Source organism: Cetorhinus maximus, chromosome 25 (genome assembly GCF_964194155.1).
Source record: "Cetorhinus maximus chromosome 25, sCetMax3.hap1.1, whole genome shotgun sequence".
NCBI classification, from domain to species: domain Eukaryota; kingdom Metazoa; phylum Chordata; class Chondrichthyes; order Lamniformes; family Cetorhinidae; genus Cetorhinus; species Cetorhinus maximus.
The window spans coordinates 28,434,268-28,449,014 of NC_135903.1; the positions used below are offsets into that span (position 1 = coordinate 28,434,268).

Consider the following 14,747-nt stretch of genomic DNA (forward strand, 5'->3'; position numbering starts at 1 on the left):
TTGATAATCACACATTATCAGCACAATTACCTCCACCTATCTCCCCATACTTCATGATCTCCCATCCAACCAGCTGACTCCCCACTTTGGAGGTTCAATGTAATAGCTTCAAAAAAATAAGCAACAGCTATAACCAGTGGTGGCTTCAAAACTCTTTCGAGTTATCAACAGTCACAGATTGCAACTCTTTTCGAGTACAATCACAGTTCTTGGTTTCCGGGAGTGGGACATGAACCCACAACCCTCTGATTCAAAGGCGAGGGTGCTATGAACTGAGCCACAGCTGACACCTCCCAGTGGTGGCTTCAAGATGCACATGCATATTACAGACTAATATCGCCAAAGGACATATAATTAGTAAAATAAATAAAAGGAGAGAGTTGTCTCAGAGTTCAGTGAAGTTTGATCAGACATGAACTCCTCAAACTCAAGAACAGTCATGTGCAAATTCTCCAGTGAATTTGCAAAGTATTGCAGTAAGTATACTCTTAATGTGTAATTATTGTCAAGAATAGTTTTTGCTGTATTCTTAGTGCTCTGTGAATGTCAATTATAAATGCTTTTGAGCCCCATTATTTTTCGGAGTAACATAAACTTAAAAGAACACCCACCCCCTAGCAACTAGACTGAGTGAGTTGGCAGACCAGGGGGCAAGCTGCACTGAAGGACTAGATTCAATGAGGTAAATGGCCTTTTATTGCCCTTTGTTTTTATGAAGTAAATGAGATTTTAAAAGTAAGAATATGGAAGGTGGATCAGAGGGAGAGAGACATCCTTTTAGATCAGGCCATGACAGAGAGAGAGAGAGAGATTATGTTGAGTGGAGAGGGACATGGACAAGGCTACAGAGCAGATCCATTGTTGCAGGGATTGTAGAAGGAAACAGTTTAGTGGGAGAAGGTGTAAACAAAGACACTTGGATTTAGGTAGTGCTTTTCATGATCACCAATCACAGCACTTTACAGCCAATGAAGCACTTTTGAAGTGTAGTCACTGTTGTAATGTGGGAAATGTGGCAGACAATTTGCGTACAGCAAGCTCCCACAAGCAGCAATTTGATAATGACTAAATAATCTATTTTTAGTGTTGTTGATTGATGGGTGAATATTGGTCAGGACACCAGGGATAACTCTCCTGCTCTTCTTTGAGATAGCGCCATGGGAGTTTTTACATCCACCCGAGCAGGCAGATGGGGCTTCAGTTCAAAGACTTGTCCAAAAGGCAGTGCCTCCGACAGTGCAGCACTCCCTCAATGCTGCACTGGAGAGTCAGCTTTGGTGGGAGAAAAAGGGGTGATTTTCAGCTGTCTCTTCCTCACCTGAAAATGGGTGGCCAGCAATTGAAAAATGAGGAAGCACTTTTCACAGAATCTCACTGTGCAGAAAGAGGCCCTTCGGCCCATCGAGTCTGCACCAACACATGAGAAATACCTGACCTACCTACCTAATCCCATTTACCAGCACTTGGCCCATAGCCTTGAATGTTATGACGTGCCTAGTGCTCATCCAGGTGCTTTTTAAAGGATGTGAGGCAACCCGCCTCCACCACCCTCCCAGGCAGTGTATTCCAGACCGTCACCACCCTCTGGGTAAAAATGTTTTTCGTCACATCCCCCCTAAACCTCCTGCCCCTCACCTTGACCTTATGTCCCCTTGTGACTGACCCTTCAACTAAGGGGAACAGCTGCTCCCTATTCAACCTGTCCATGCCCCTCATAATCTTGTACACCTCGATCAGGTCGCCCCTCAGTCTTCTCTGCTCCAACGAAAACAACCCAAGTATATCCAACCTCTCTTCATAACTTAAATGTTTCATCCCAGGCAACATCCTGGTGAATCTCCTCTGCACTCGCTCCAGTGCAATCACATCCTTCCTATAATGTGGCGACCAGAACTGCACACAGTACTCCTGCTGTGGCCTCACCAAGGTTCTATACAACTCCAACATGACCTCCCTACTTTTGTAATCTATGCCTCGATTGATAAAGGCAAGTGTCCCATATGCCTTTTTCACCACCCCACTAACATGCCCCTCTGCCTTCAGAGATCTATGGACACACACGCCAAGGTCCCTTTGTTCCTCAGAACTTCCTAGTATCATGCCATTCATTGAATACTTCCTCGTCAAATTACTCCTTCCAAAGTGTATCACCTCTCACTTTTCAGGGTTAAATTCCATCTGCCACTTATCTGCCCATTTGACCATCCTGTCTATATCTTCCTGTAGCCCAAGACACTCAACCTCACTGTTAACCACCCGGCCAATCTTTGTGTCATCCGCAAACTTACTAATCCTACCCCCCACATAGTCATCTATGTCGTTTATATAAATGACAGATAATAGGGGATCGAGCACAGATCCCTGTGGTACGCCACTGGACACTGGCTTCCAGTCACTAAAGCATCCTTTTGTCATCACCCTCTGTCTCCTACAACTAAGCCAATTTTGAATCCACCTTATCAAATTACCCTGTATCCCATGTGTATTTGCCTTCTTTATACTTCTTCCATGTGGGACATTGTCAAAGGCTTTGCTGAAATCCATATACACTACATCAACTGCACTACCCTCATCTACACACCTGATCACCTCCTCAAAAAATTCAATCAGATTTGTTAGGCATGACCTCCCTCTGACAAAGCCATGCTGACTATCCCTGATCAAACCTTACCTCTCCAAGTGGAGATAGATTCTCTCCTTCAGAATTCTCTCCAATAGTTTCCCTACCACTGACGTGAGACTCACTGGCCTCCCCAATTAGAGACTCACTGCCACCCAATTAGTGCCCAATGCTGGCCTGATGCAATTCTCCAATTTTCACTAGGAAATAAGCGAGTAGCCTGCCTAAAACAATCTTATTCTGCACATATATGCAATTCAGGGTCCCCAGTTGAAACGCTTCAGTCAACTGTACTAAGTAATGGGCAGAACTTTCCGTGCCCGCTGGCATTGGGGTGTTTGGTGGGGCGAGTAGACAATATGGCAAGAAGGCCGGAAATCAGTTTCACAACGTTGCGAAACCATTTTGCGATCATTTGCTCGGCCCATCGATGGTGGGCCACATTTTTTGCCATCGAACGCCAGGAACTTCATTGTCATATATCTGCATATCATTATAAGGCCAGCCTGCTGGAATCATCCCTCGCACACACACACACACACACACACACACACCCCCCCCCACCCCCCCCTCCCATCCACTGAATCGTCAGTTCGGCGTGATTGCACGCTGGTATAGAACATGTCTTGACAAGTGTAACGTGCAGAAGTCGGGACTTACCACCAGGGTCTTGCTCACATCGCAGACATCTGAGGAGCAGAAGATGCTGGAGCCCGACAGCAACGGCACACTGGAGGAAGGTCCATGGCATGCTGAATGGATTCTCATGGACATGGTTCTGCTGCAAAGCAGCTCATTCAAAAGTCAGCATTGCGGGTCTGCTTGAGGAGGTGGATAGGAAGGTCCAGCTGTGTTTGTGTTATGGCAGGCGGAAAGTAAATGCCAAACTGCTCAAATCCCATAGGGAAACCTGAAACAACTGTTTTGCAATTTGTATTTATTTCGAGATGCGTGCCTTGAATTCAGTAGTAATAAGACCACTGAGTCTTATAGGTTTCTTGTAAAACTGAATTAAACCTTTATTAATAGAAGAAATTATTTTAAGCACATACCTAGATCTACAAATTACTACTATAACATCTAAACTCCAGTTACTCCTCTGATAAGGCAACAGTGAGACACATCAATTTTAAAAGACCCAGGTAAAGTAATACACAACACCCTGAATAGTCGAATTCAAAGTGAGTTTTCTTAACTTCAGTTCTTTGTAGACAACAGCTTAAGGCTTAGATGCTGGAGGCTTTTCACATTTGTTAGATCTTAGAGTGCCTGACCTTACACACAGCTTTCTCTCTTTATACATATTTACCCCTTTGAATGCAAATTCCCATTGTTTCACTATGTCACTGGACTTTTCCCTCTCTAATAATAAAAATCTATCAAAGTACCAATTTTACTAGTAATCTTTGGGAAGAATAAGCACACCATTTCTTAACTTCTCCTGGCTATGTGAAACATTTCACTCCCTTTTTTAATTCAAGCTAGTCTGATTTATTTAAAAATGCAAATGTTCCCTTTACACCTTCAATTCTAAAACTTCCCCCATGTTTACCTGCTTAGCATTTCAAACTTAACTTATCTTCTGATACATCAAAGTCTTCAGACCAGCTGCCTTTAATTCAATTAAGTCCCCCCACCACACACACACGCACACACAGGCCCCACTATTACTCTACAATAAATTCCAATAACATTATGAAAATTATTATATCTTCCTGACAGTTTGGGACAGGAAGATCGAGGATCGACTGGGAGAGGAAAAGGTGTCGGGAGGGTTGGGGAAGGCTGAGGTTGGAAGGGGGAGCAAAGGTTTCTTGGGGGGGTGGTGTGGGGTTCCTGCGGCCAGAACCGGGGTAGAGGACATCACGGCGGGCCTCCGTTGTATCCAAAAGATGCTCAAAGGACATGTCAGTAAACCGGGGAGCTGCAGTCTTTTTGCCCTTTGGGGCCATCCTGTCTTCTGTGCAGCAGTCCTGGACTGGGAGCACTGAGAGGTGTGCAATGTAGCTGCACTTTTAAATATGGCATCTGGCATGATGAAGTGGTCAGGTGATGGTGTGACGGGCAAATGAAAGCCTGCCCACCATCGAAATGGTATGTTTCCCGGGAATGCATAATTAATGCAGCTGGTTTGTGGCGTCATGACTTGAGAAGCCGCCATTGCGGCCAGCGGGTAAAGCGTCATTTTCCCCATCCGTTACCGCACTTAGTGCAAATCTGGGACAGTTCCACCCATTGAGTGGGCGAGCCAGCGGTTCTTTAAAAAAAACCATTGCAGGCCACTGAAACAATATAGGAAGCTTTCAGTTTTTTTTTTACTTTGAGCCCAGAGTGAGCCCCTGAACGCCCCCACAAAATCTCTGAATTGTTCATAGCATGTTCCCCACCCCCCCACCTTTCTATGATCACTTCCCTACCACACTCTTCCCCCTCCCCCAGCCCCAAACCCGCCTATGCCTTGTCTGCTGGCTGGCTGTGTCGTAGCTGCTCATTTTACCACCCTGACATTTTCCCTCCCACAAAGGTTTTCTACATTGATTGTTTAATCTCTCTGGATGGTTTGATGATTAAAAATCCTTTGAACCCCCCCCCCTACCTGGATTTAAAATTGATGAATCTACTTATATAAACTCATATTTTCAATTGGCCTTACCATTGTGATAACAGTCAGGCCCATAAATTCCTGGGCCTGTGAGGGGAGGATGGTGGCATCCTCCAGATAGGGTGGACGGTAATTTGGGTTCAGCTCAGGACCCAGTTCTGCCAGATGTCCAACTCGTTCTCCACTGCAAAAATTCCAAATGGAAGATAGATGATGAGTGGACGTTTTTGTTGCTGACCCCTCCTTCCCTGGCATTGCCATCATTGTATAAGGTGAGAATGGCACCAGAAATCTCACTAGATCTGCTCCGTGGAAAGTACATCTTAAGGAGACACTTGCATATGACTGAAAACTACTTGCATGGAGCTCAGTGTCTTTTTTTAAAATTCCTCTGGAAAGCAGTAAGTTTAAAACTGACAGCCACTTGGAATATTTTGGTGCCACTCTGAATTCCCTGATCCTTCTCCTTGTGGAGTGAACACCGAGAAGCGTTACTTGATGCAAACCTTTTGTGATAATGGTTCTGTCGTAAGGATATGACTGTTTTGACAAATGGAAGTCCCACCCCACTGTACTTCCAGCACTGGAGGTGGACTCAGGAAATTTCATCCTCCCGAAGTTTCATCAACCAATACCAGCAGGGCCCACTTCATAACTGTGCAGAGGTGCCATCTTTCAGACGAGATGTTAAACCAAGGGCCTGTCTGCCCCTCAGCTGGATGTAAAATACGATATAAAATAACCCATGGCACTACTTGAAGAATAGTGTCCCAGGCTTGCTGGCCAATATTTATCCCTCAAAGGACAGATTGTCTAGTCATTGTCACATTGCTGTTTGTGGGAGCTTGCTGTGTGCAAATTGGCTACTGTGTTTCCTACATTATGCCTAAACTTCAAAAACTATCTTATTGGCTCTAAAGTGCTTTGGGATGGCAGTGGTGGAGAAAAGCGCTATATATATGCAGGTCTGTCTTTAAATATTACAATGCTAAGGATTAATCTTTGTTTTTTTTTCAGAATTTAATTGATATGTTTCTGCCACGGAGTGACATCATTGCCACAATTTGTATATAATATTATCCCTGAGTGAATACAATCAACACACACTACTCAAATAGCTGTTGTGCCACAGAAGAACAATAATGGAAAGATTCAAGATGAACAAAATCTACTCAAAAATCCGCGTTGAAGTTAATGCTTTACGGCAATGAAACCAAATACATTAATACATTAGGAAGCAAATCTATGCAGATATAAAACATTAGAAATTCTGTGCTTGTATCGATTGCAATAACATAGATACTAAACTGTGTATGAGTAATGGCTGTTTCATAGCATTTACAAAATTCTAATATAAAGATGAAATTTTCAATACTATGAACGAAAGTACATTGTTTCAGATAAATGATCTGAAAGTGTATATCTTCTGTTATTCCAGAAGTAACATAGCACTTGCAAAATAAGTTGTTTTAAAATAAATTAATTTCATATTTTAAAATGTGTAAATAATAAAATAGAATTTTAAAAAGTAGTCCTATTAAACATTTAATTGGTTACATTTTTCTTACAAGTGATTGATTTCTTGGTTCTTATTTGGAGAGGAAGAGCTATATTTGACACGTGTTGAGGAAATATAGAGCTCACTATTGAATGGCCTAGTGGGTGAATTCACTGATCTTTCAGCCCTCATCATTGAGTTTGAATCTAGTCCAGTTGATGGGATCAAACTAGCCCCAATCTGCTAGTTGTAAGGGTTACTGTGTGAAATGAGTTTAGGAAGTCTTAGACATCTTGGTAAGAAGAATAGGGCCACAGCACATAATTTGGCACCAAATTGACCATCTTAAGAGAGGCCAGAATGTTGGCTCCTTGATGCGGCAGAGGTGGGTTTCTTGCACTTTGCATCTGGCTATGGATGTGATTGTGCTGGAGAGGGTGCAGAGGACATTCATCAGGATGTTGCCTGGGCTGGAGCGTTTCAGCTATGAAGAGAGACTAGATAGGCTGGGGTTGTTTTCCTTAGAGCACAGGAGGCTGAGGGGGTACCAGACTGAGGTGTACAAAATTATGAAGGGCATTGATAGGGTAGATGGGAAGAAACTTTCCCCCTTAGTGGAGGGGTCAATAACCAGGGGGCATAGATTTAAGGTAAGGGGCAAGAAGCTATGGGGGAATTTGAGGAAAAAAATTTTCAGCCAGAGGGTAGGGGGTTATCTGGAACTCACTGCCTGAAAGGGTGGTAGAAGCGGGAACCTTCACAGCATTTAAGAAGTATTTAGATGAACACTTGAAACGCCATAGCATACAAGGCTGCAGGGACACGATGGGCTGAGGGGCCTTTTTCGGTGCTGTAAAACTCAATGGGCAGGATCTTCCCCCTACACCCTGTCGGGGGGGAGTTGTGTGGGAGCAGGCCCGGGCGCAGGCGGGTGGGTTCCCGATTGGCCCCCCCCCAGTCGGGGGCCATGCTGCCATTTTAATTGGCCTGCCCAGCATGACGTCCGCCAGGTGCAGGTGGGGGGGGTAATTCCCTGAGCCGGGAGTGCGCTCTTTCGTACACGCGCAGATCTCCGTGAGGCAAAGTGCTGCCTCGGAGATCGGTTCAGGTTTGAAAGTTTCAGTAAAGAAGGGGAAAGAAATTAGTGACCTGTGCACTCATGTGCCACTGTCACATGAGCTGGGACATGTCAATTTATTTTATTTAAACATTTTATAAAAATTTTAATACCCTCATGAAACCTCATCCCACCCGTGGATGAGGTTTCATGTTCTTTCTGAAGCCTGCCTGGGCTCCCGGCCTGCCCGCCAACCCTAAGGTTGGACAGGCAGGTCCATTAATCATGTTAATTACTTTTTTAATGGCCTTAATAAGCCTTTGACAGTTTGACGGGTGCGCAGCTGCTTCGGCTGCATGCCCACCGAACTGAAGATTTAAAGGACACGGGGTGACGTCAGGACGCACGCCCGACATCACCCTGCGTCATTTCACCCGTCGGCGGAAGATTACGCCCTATGACTCTATGCTTAGGAAAGGTGATAGGATGTTAATAAAGGCTGCCCATTCTTTTTTCTTAATCCAGGTAATAATTTGCTCCCACTTTGGTACAAATGAATCTGTTCTTTGGCTTGACCTTCAATTATTCTATATATGTGAGAATTAGCTCATATGCATATAGCATATGTTTTGATACTTAAAGTCATAATGACACAGTATGCTTACAGATGCCATATATAAAAAGGAAAGAAGTGGGACATTGACATAAAGCTATATTAAAGTGGGTGATGTTAGCATGCACCATTCAGCCGAGATAAATCCTCTGCACAATTAACAATCTTTCTTGGAGGTAATATTAGGTATACATTTAGGCAGTTGCCTCTGAGTCAGAATATTGTGGGTTCAATTCCTATGTCAGGGTTTAACTTCAATCTAAATTAATGCTCCAACGCAGTAACAAGATAGTGTCATTCTTTCTCTGCCTGTTTGTAATGATTTGAACAGGTGCTAAAGATTCAGCGGGGACTATCAAATAGTGGAGAGTTTCTCCTGGTGTCCTGGTCAATGTTCCTCCCTCAGCCAATTTTCTCATTGCTCTAGCATGTTCCTGGAGTTGTAACTCATTTCCTGCCATGTTTCTGACAAGTAGCCTCAAAGTTTACCCCCATCTCTTTCAAGCCTTCAACTACCTTTCTTAATTGTCAGCTGGGGCTCAGTTGGTAACACCCTCACCTCTAAGTCACAAGGTTCCAGGTCCAAGTTCTACTCCAGGGCTTGAGCACAAAAATCAAGGTTGACACTCCAGTGCAGTACTGTGGGAGCACGACACTGTCTTTCAGATGAGGTGGGAAAGCAAGGCTCCATCTTCCTGCTTGGGTGGATGCAAAAGATTCCATGGCACTATTTTGAAGAAGTGCAGGGAAGTTATCCCCAGTGTCCTGGCCAATATTTACCCCTCATTCAACATCACAAAAACATCATCCAGTCATTATCACATTGCTGTTTATTGGATGTTTGCTGCGTGCCTATTGGCTGCCATGTTTGTAGAGTAAAGGGTTAACATCAGAAGCATACATGATGCTTATGTAATAATGATGTCAGATGACATGACTGAAAAGTAAAAGAGATCTGGAAGGAGAAGCTCCAACCTCGTGTAGATGTTCAAACGTGTAAATACTTTTTGTAAATAAAGAGTAATGGTTTTGAGAAACTACAGACTCAAGCAGCATACTTAGGGAGAATAGACAATCCCCAAAACCCCCATCAGAACCTCAGCTACACAACGAAACATGGTGACAGTGAGTAAAAGACCCAGTGAACTTTAAAAAGAAGATACAGGGCTTGCAAGAAGAGATTCACGAAGGAAGGACAAAAGAAAAAAAATTAAGACTCACCAAGACGTCAGAACATCACAGGAGCAGCAGATACAATCTAAGACACAGACCCAGAGACGGGACAGCAGTGAACACAGGTCCGAAGCAGCACAGGAGCAGGAACAATTCCAGATCTCAGCAGAAGCATAGAATCCACACTACCACTTCCGGAATCATTTCAGAGTGCAGAAGGCTCACAACAGGCCCAGAACTAGGACAACTGGAGAAAAAAGTTCACAAGGTACAGAACAGCTTCAGGATTACTCAAAGGTCAAAATGACTGGGTCAGTTCATTACTTTATGCAGTAGGATCCATTGCTGATGATGTAATAGCAAGGCAGGGGGTTGATGAGACTTCAACTTCTTATAAAGAAGTCCTGAAAGCTTTTGACTCTTATTTGAGCGTCCGTCAGAATTTAATAATAGAGAGGGATAAATTTAATAAAAGAAAGTGAAGACCAGGTGAAATCATGGATTCGTTCATCAGTGATCTTTATAGGCTGGCAGGGAACTGTGACTATGGAATCTTAAAGGATGAAGTGATTTGCAACAGAATCGTAGTCAGGGTCTTAGACGAAGCATTATCAGGTCTCTTGCAGACAAGAGCAGATTAACACGAGTGAAAGCAATGCAGATTTGAGGTAAATGGAACTCAGCAAACAGAATCAGGCATTTTTTCGTAGTGAAAGAGAGGTTCCACGGAGAAAATCGAGTGAGAACATTCAGTTTGCAGGCCATAATAGCACGCCGAAGCCCACCAAAATGGGGAAAAGCATGCCAACTGCCTTTCTGAAATATCTTTGGTGGGGCGGGAACAAACTGCGCAAGTGAGAAGAATGTCCAGCAAGAGGGGGAGAGCGGAAGGTGGGGAGGTGGTAGAATGCCACTGTGGGAAAATAGACCTCTTCAAAACTGTTTGTCACTTGAAAACGCTGACAACCTGTAAAAAGAGGCATAAAATTTCAAAACAGAGCCACAGGCAAAAAGTGGAAGAACCACAAGCAAAGGATCTAATCTTCCCGGGGAGGTAAATGATACTGAAAACAAGTATTGGAGTGTTAACTTCGAAGTGGATGGACACACCACAGAGTTTAAAACTAGACACAGGAGCAGGGGTTTCTGTATTATCAGATGAAGTCAAATGGCTCAAATCGATTACATTGCAACCCTCATCTACTAAGTTACAAGGTCCTGGTGGGACAACTTTAAAAATGAAAGGCCAACTCATGGCAAAGCTGAAAATAAAGACCGAGAAAGCCTTGAATGCCTCTGTCATTCAAAATCAAGAGTGCACTCTACTAAGCAGAAAGCCATGCCTAAAACTGAAATTAACCTATAAAGTAGATGAAGTTGCTGATGAGAACTACAGCAGAACATTTCAAAATGAAAAATTGATTACAAGCCTAGGGAAGTTAAAGATCGAGTACCATATCACCCTACGAGCTGATGGTAAACCAATTTGCCTCTTTACACTGAGGAAAGTCCCTCACCCACTATTGGATAAAGCCAAGGGTGAAATTGAAAAGATGCAGCAGCAAGGGGTTATCTCACCAGTCACCATGCCAACAAAATGGTGCTCAGGAATCGTTATGGTCTCAAAGCCAAATGGCTCTGTAAGAATCTACGTGGATTTAACCCAACTAAACAGATCAGTAGAACATGAGATCTACCCAATGACCTCAGTGGATGACAACCTTGCCAAACTAACCAAGAGGACTTTATTTACCAAATTGGATGTAAGCGGTGGATTTTGACATTTGTTTCTAGACGAATAATCCAGATTGCTGATCACAACTATAACACCATTCAGTTGTTATTGTTTCAATAGACCACCCTTTGGAATAGTGTCCACTCCAGAAATTTTCCAAAGAACAATGTTTCACGCTCTAGAAGGCATGGAAGGAGTAATATGCCATATGGACGACATACTTATATATGGTTCTACGGGAGAAGAGCATGATGAGAGTCAGAGCATCCCTGAGAATCTTACAGGATGCAGGCTTAATATTGAATGAAAAATGTGAGTTTGCCAAACCTCTGATCAAATTTCTAGGTGACCTAGTACAAGCTACTGGATCACAGTTGATCTACAAAAATTGAAAGTAATCAGAGAGTGTCCACAATCCAGGAACATAACTGAGCTTCAGAGATTCCTTGGGATGGTCAACCAAGTAGGCAAGTTCCCACCAAATTTAGCAGAGGTCAACGAGACCTTGCGACAGCTGTTGAGATAGTGGTGCTGGAATGTAGACCAGCAAAATGCTTTCAAAAGGCTGAAACAACTTTTAATTTCTTAAATCTTGGCACATTATAACCCAGGATTATCGACAATAGTAGCAACAGATGCATCGTTTGCAGCTCTGGGGGCAGTTTTATTTCAAGTGCGGAGAGATGGCAAGTGCAGGCCAGTCTGCTATGCCTCTCAGTCACTGACAGGAACAGAACAACGATACACCACGATAGAAAAGAAGCATTGTCAGCAACGTGGGCATGCAAAACATTTTCTGACTATGTTATGGGATTACATTTCAAAATCGAAACAGACCATAAGCCATTAGTCTTCCTTCTGAACATGAAAGAAATTAAGAAGATGCTGCCCAGAATCCAGCGGTTCAGACTAAGATTGATGAGATATGACTCCACCACAGAGTATGTGCAAGGGAAGTATCAAACAATGGTAGACACACTGTCCCGAATACCAACAGAAGGAACCAAACAAGAGGATTCATACTTCACCAAGGAGGTTGAAGTGTATAGATCCTTAATTGCTCAGCTTTTACCAGCTACTGCAAGAATGTTGCAGGAAATAAAACAAGGTCAACAACGAGATGAAGAATGTTTCCAAGTCTGAAAATGTTGTCTGGAAGGATAGTCAGACTAAATCCCCACTAATCCGATACTATAGCAGTACTTTGAACAGTGCAAGCACCTCACTGTCATTGATGACTTCCTAGTCTTCAATGAGAGAACAGTCATTCTGAGAGCACTTCAGCTTGATGCGCTTTAAAGACTTCACCAACATCTAGGAATTGTCACAAAACTATAATAATTTTCATAATATTATTGTGGTTTATTGTAAAGTAGGTTTATGGGTGTGAGTACTTTGGGTGTAGATGTCTGTGAGATTTAATTAAATTAGAGTCTGATAGGCTGCAAGCTTGAAATTATCAAAAGAGGTTAGGGGTAAAAGGCATTTGAAATGCTAATAAGTAAACATGGATGAGGGCTTAGCATGTAGGATGTGAAGGAAATTTGCATTTTTAGATAAGTGATGGAGTTGTTTGGGTTTCAAAGGGATGATAGGATGTTTACAACTAACAAGATAAATAGGGCAAGGTTATTATGTTTATTTTTCCCAAAAAGTACTGACCACATTTACAACAAGAGAGATTTTTATATTATGGGAAAAGTACATTTCCAAAGACAGATGGAACAATGGAATTTACAGATTAAAGAAAGAGAAACATATATAAAGAAGGAAGGAAGGTGATGTTGTGGGGCTGTATAAGAACTAAAAGGAGTGTGTAAATCAGCCTTGGGGGAACCTCCAGCCATTTTTGCAAACGTCTGCTGTGTCCAGTAACTAAAGTTGGAGAAAAGCCTTTGGAATTCACTGTCAAGTGGGTGCCGTTGTAAATTTGCTGGCTTGCTATTTAAATTAAAAATCTATTTTGGACTATAGCCTTAAAGGAGGTGTGTCATTGGGAGTCAGGTTAATTAGGAATTTTGGGATCTGTTATAGTATTAAGTAACTGTAATCTTAGGTACGTGCTTGGAATCTTATCGTTTGTTAATAAATGTGTTAATTTAGTTTTTAAAATCTCTTAATGATGTTAGTGGACGCATTACTTCTGAATTCAGTGCCCAAATCTTCTCATAATCTATACAAATTGCAAAACCGTTGTGATAGTGTGACCAAGTTTCCTTTGTAGATTTGATCTGCTTGGCACACATCAGCTGCCACGTCATAACAGAATAGCAAAATGTTATGGAAGAACACAGTAATCAGTCTGGTGGCCAGACATTACTTACTCTATAGGAGAAATGATTTCTAATTGTCTCACTTGTACCATAAGCAGCCAAACACAAAAACTCAAACCCAATATCACCACAAACGACCATGAGAGGATAAAATAGTATGAGGAAAGAACAGAGGCGCAACCAGGCTTTGAACTTGCATTACAGACATAGAACATGTGAATTACCAGTCCTGAAGCCAGTCCAGGGAGAGAATATGGGTTCAAGACCAACAGAAGGAAGGCACAATCATTGAAACAACTCCACAGTCAAGATCATACAGAATTGAGTCAGAATTGAGTATCATAAGAAGAAACCGAAGCCCTTGATATCCCTGGAGAGAAAGCCAATAGAACTTTGGGCTTACTATTCAAATCTTGAAAAATAAAGACCTACTACAAACTCTACAGCCACCCAGGAGAAGATCACTCACACTGACAGAAGGGAGAGTACTGGATGTCCTCGACATCAAGGAGATTGGCCAACGAACCTCAGAGACTAACCCTGTGAAGTCTGAGGCTTTGGGGGAGATGTAGGAGGATGTAACTATGGTGGGGATAAAGACTTTGGGGAAATGTAAAGAGTTAACATCAGAAGCGTACGTGATGCTGATGTAACAATGATGTCAGATCACATGACTGAGAAGTTAGCGAGATCTGGAAGAGAAGCTCCAACCTCCTGTAGAGGTCCAAATTTGTAAATGCGTGATGTAAATAAAGAGTAATGGTTTTGAGAAACTACAGACTCAAGTAGCATACTTTGGGAAAATGCCCAAAACTCCCATCTAGACCCAGCCACACAACAAAACAATATTTTCTACGTTACAACAGTGACCACACTTCAAACGGTAATTGTGAAAAGGGCTATATAAATGCAAGTCATTCCTTTGTTTCTCCTAATCTTACTTCCTGACTTGGCATCAGATTTTCTTAAATTTATCTTTGAAATGCCTTGGGAGGTTCTTTACATTAACAACTCTGTATAAATGCAAGGTATTATTGACAATGTCATTAGCTGCAGTAAGGTCAATAGATAATTTAAGCTATGCTTCAACATTCATGTTAGTTTGACTCCTCACAGTCTGGTTTGAACGCAAAAAGGTCGCCATCCCCATTATAAATATAAATTTGTTTAAAAAAG

The 14,747-nt window shown here is 42.6% G+C and overlaps 1 protein-coding gene across 3 annotated transcripts in view; it reads left to right on the forward strand.

Moving 5' to 3' along the window:
- The window catches only part of LOC144667990 (acyl-CoA-binding domain-containing protein 5-like), a 133,811-nt gene extending 119,467 nt beyond the window's left edge, over positions 1-14,344 (forward strand). For 2 of the 3 annotated variants that reach the window (XM_078529680.1, XM_078529682.1), the window contains one exon: positions 6,240-6,778. Coding sequence is in view for 1 of the 3 variants with exons in the window: in XM_078529682.1 (XP_078385808.1) it covers positions 6,240-6,296 (57 nt within the window). In the remaining 2 variants the exon portion in view is untranslated. Of the gene's footprint in view, positions 1-6,239; positions 6,779-13,669 lie in introns of those variants that run through there. The other variant, XM_078529681.1, reaches the window with a different exon arrangement.
- The last annotated feature ends 403 nt before the right edge of the window (positions 14,345-14,747 follow it).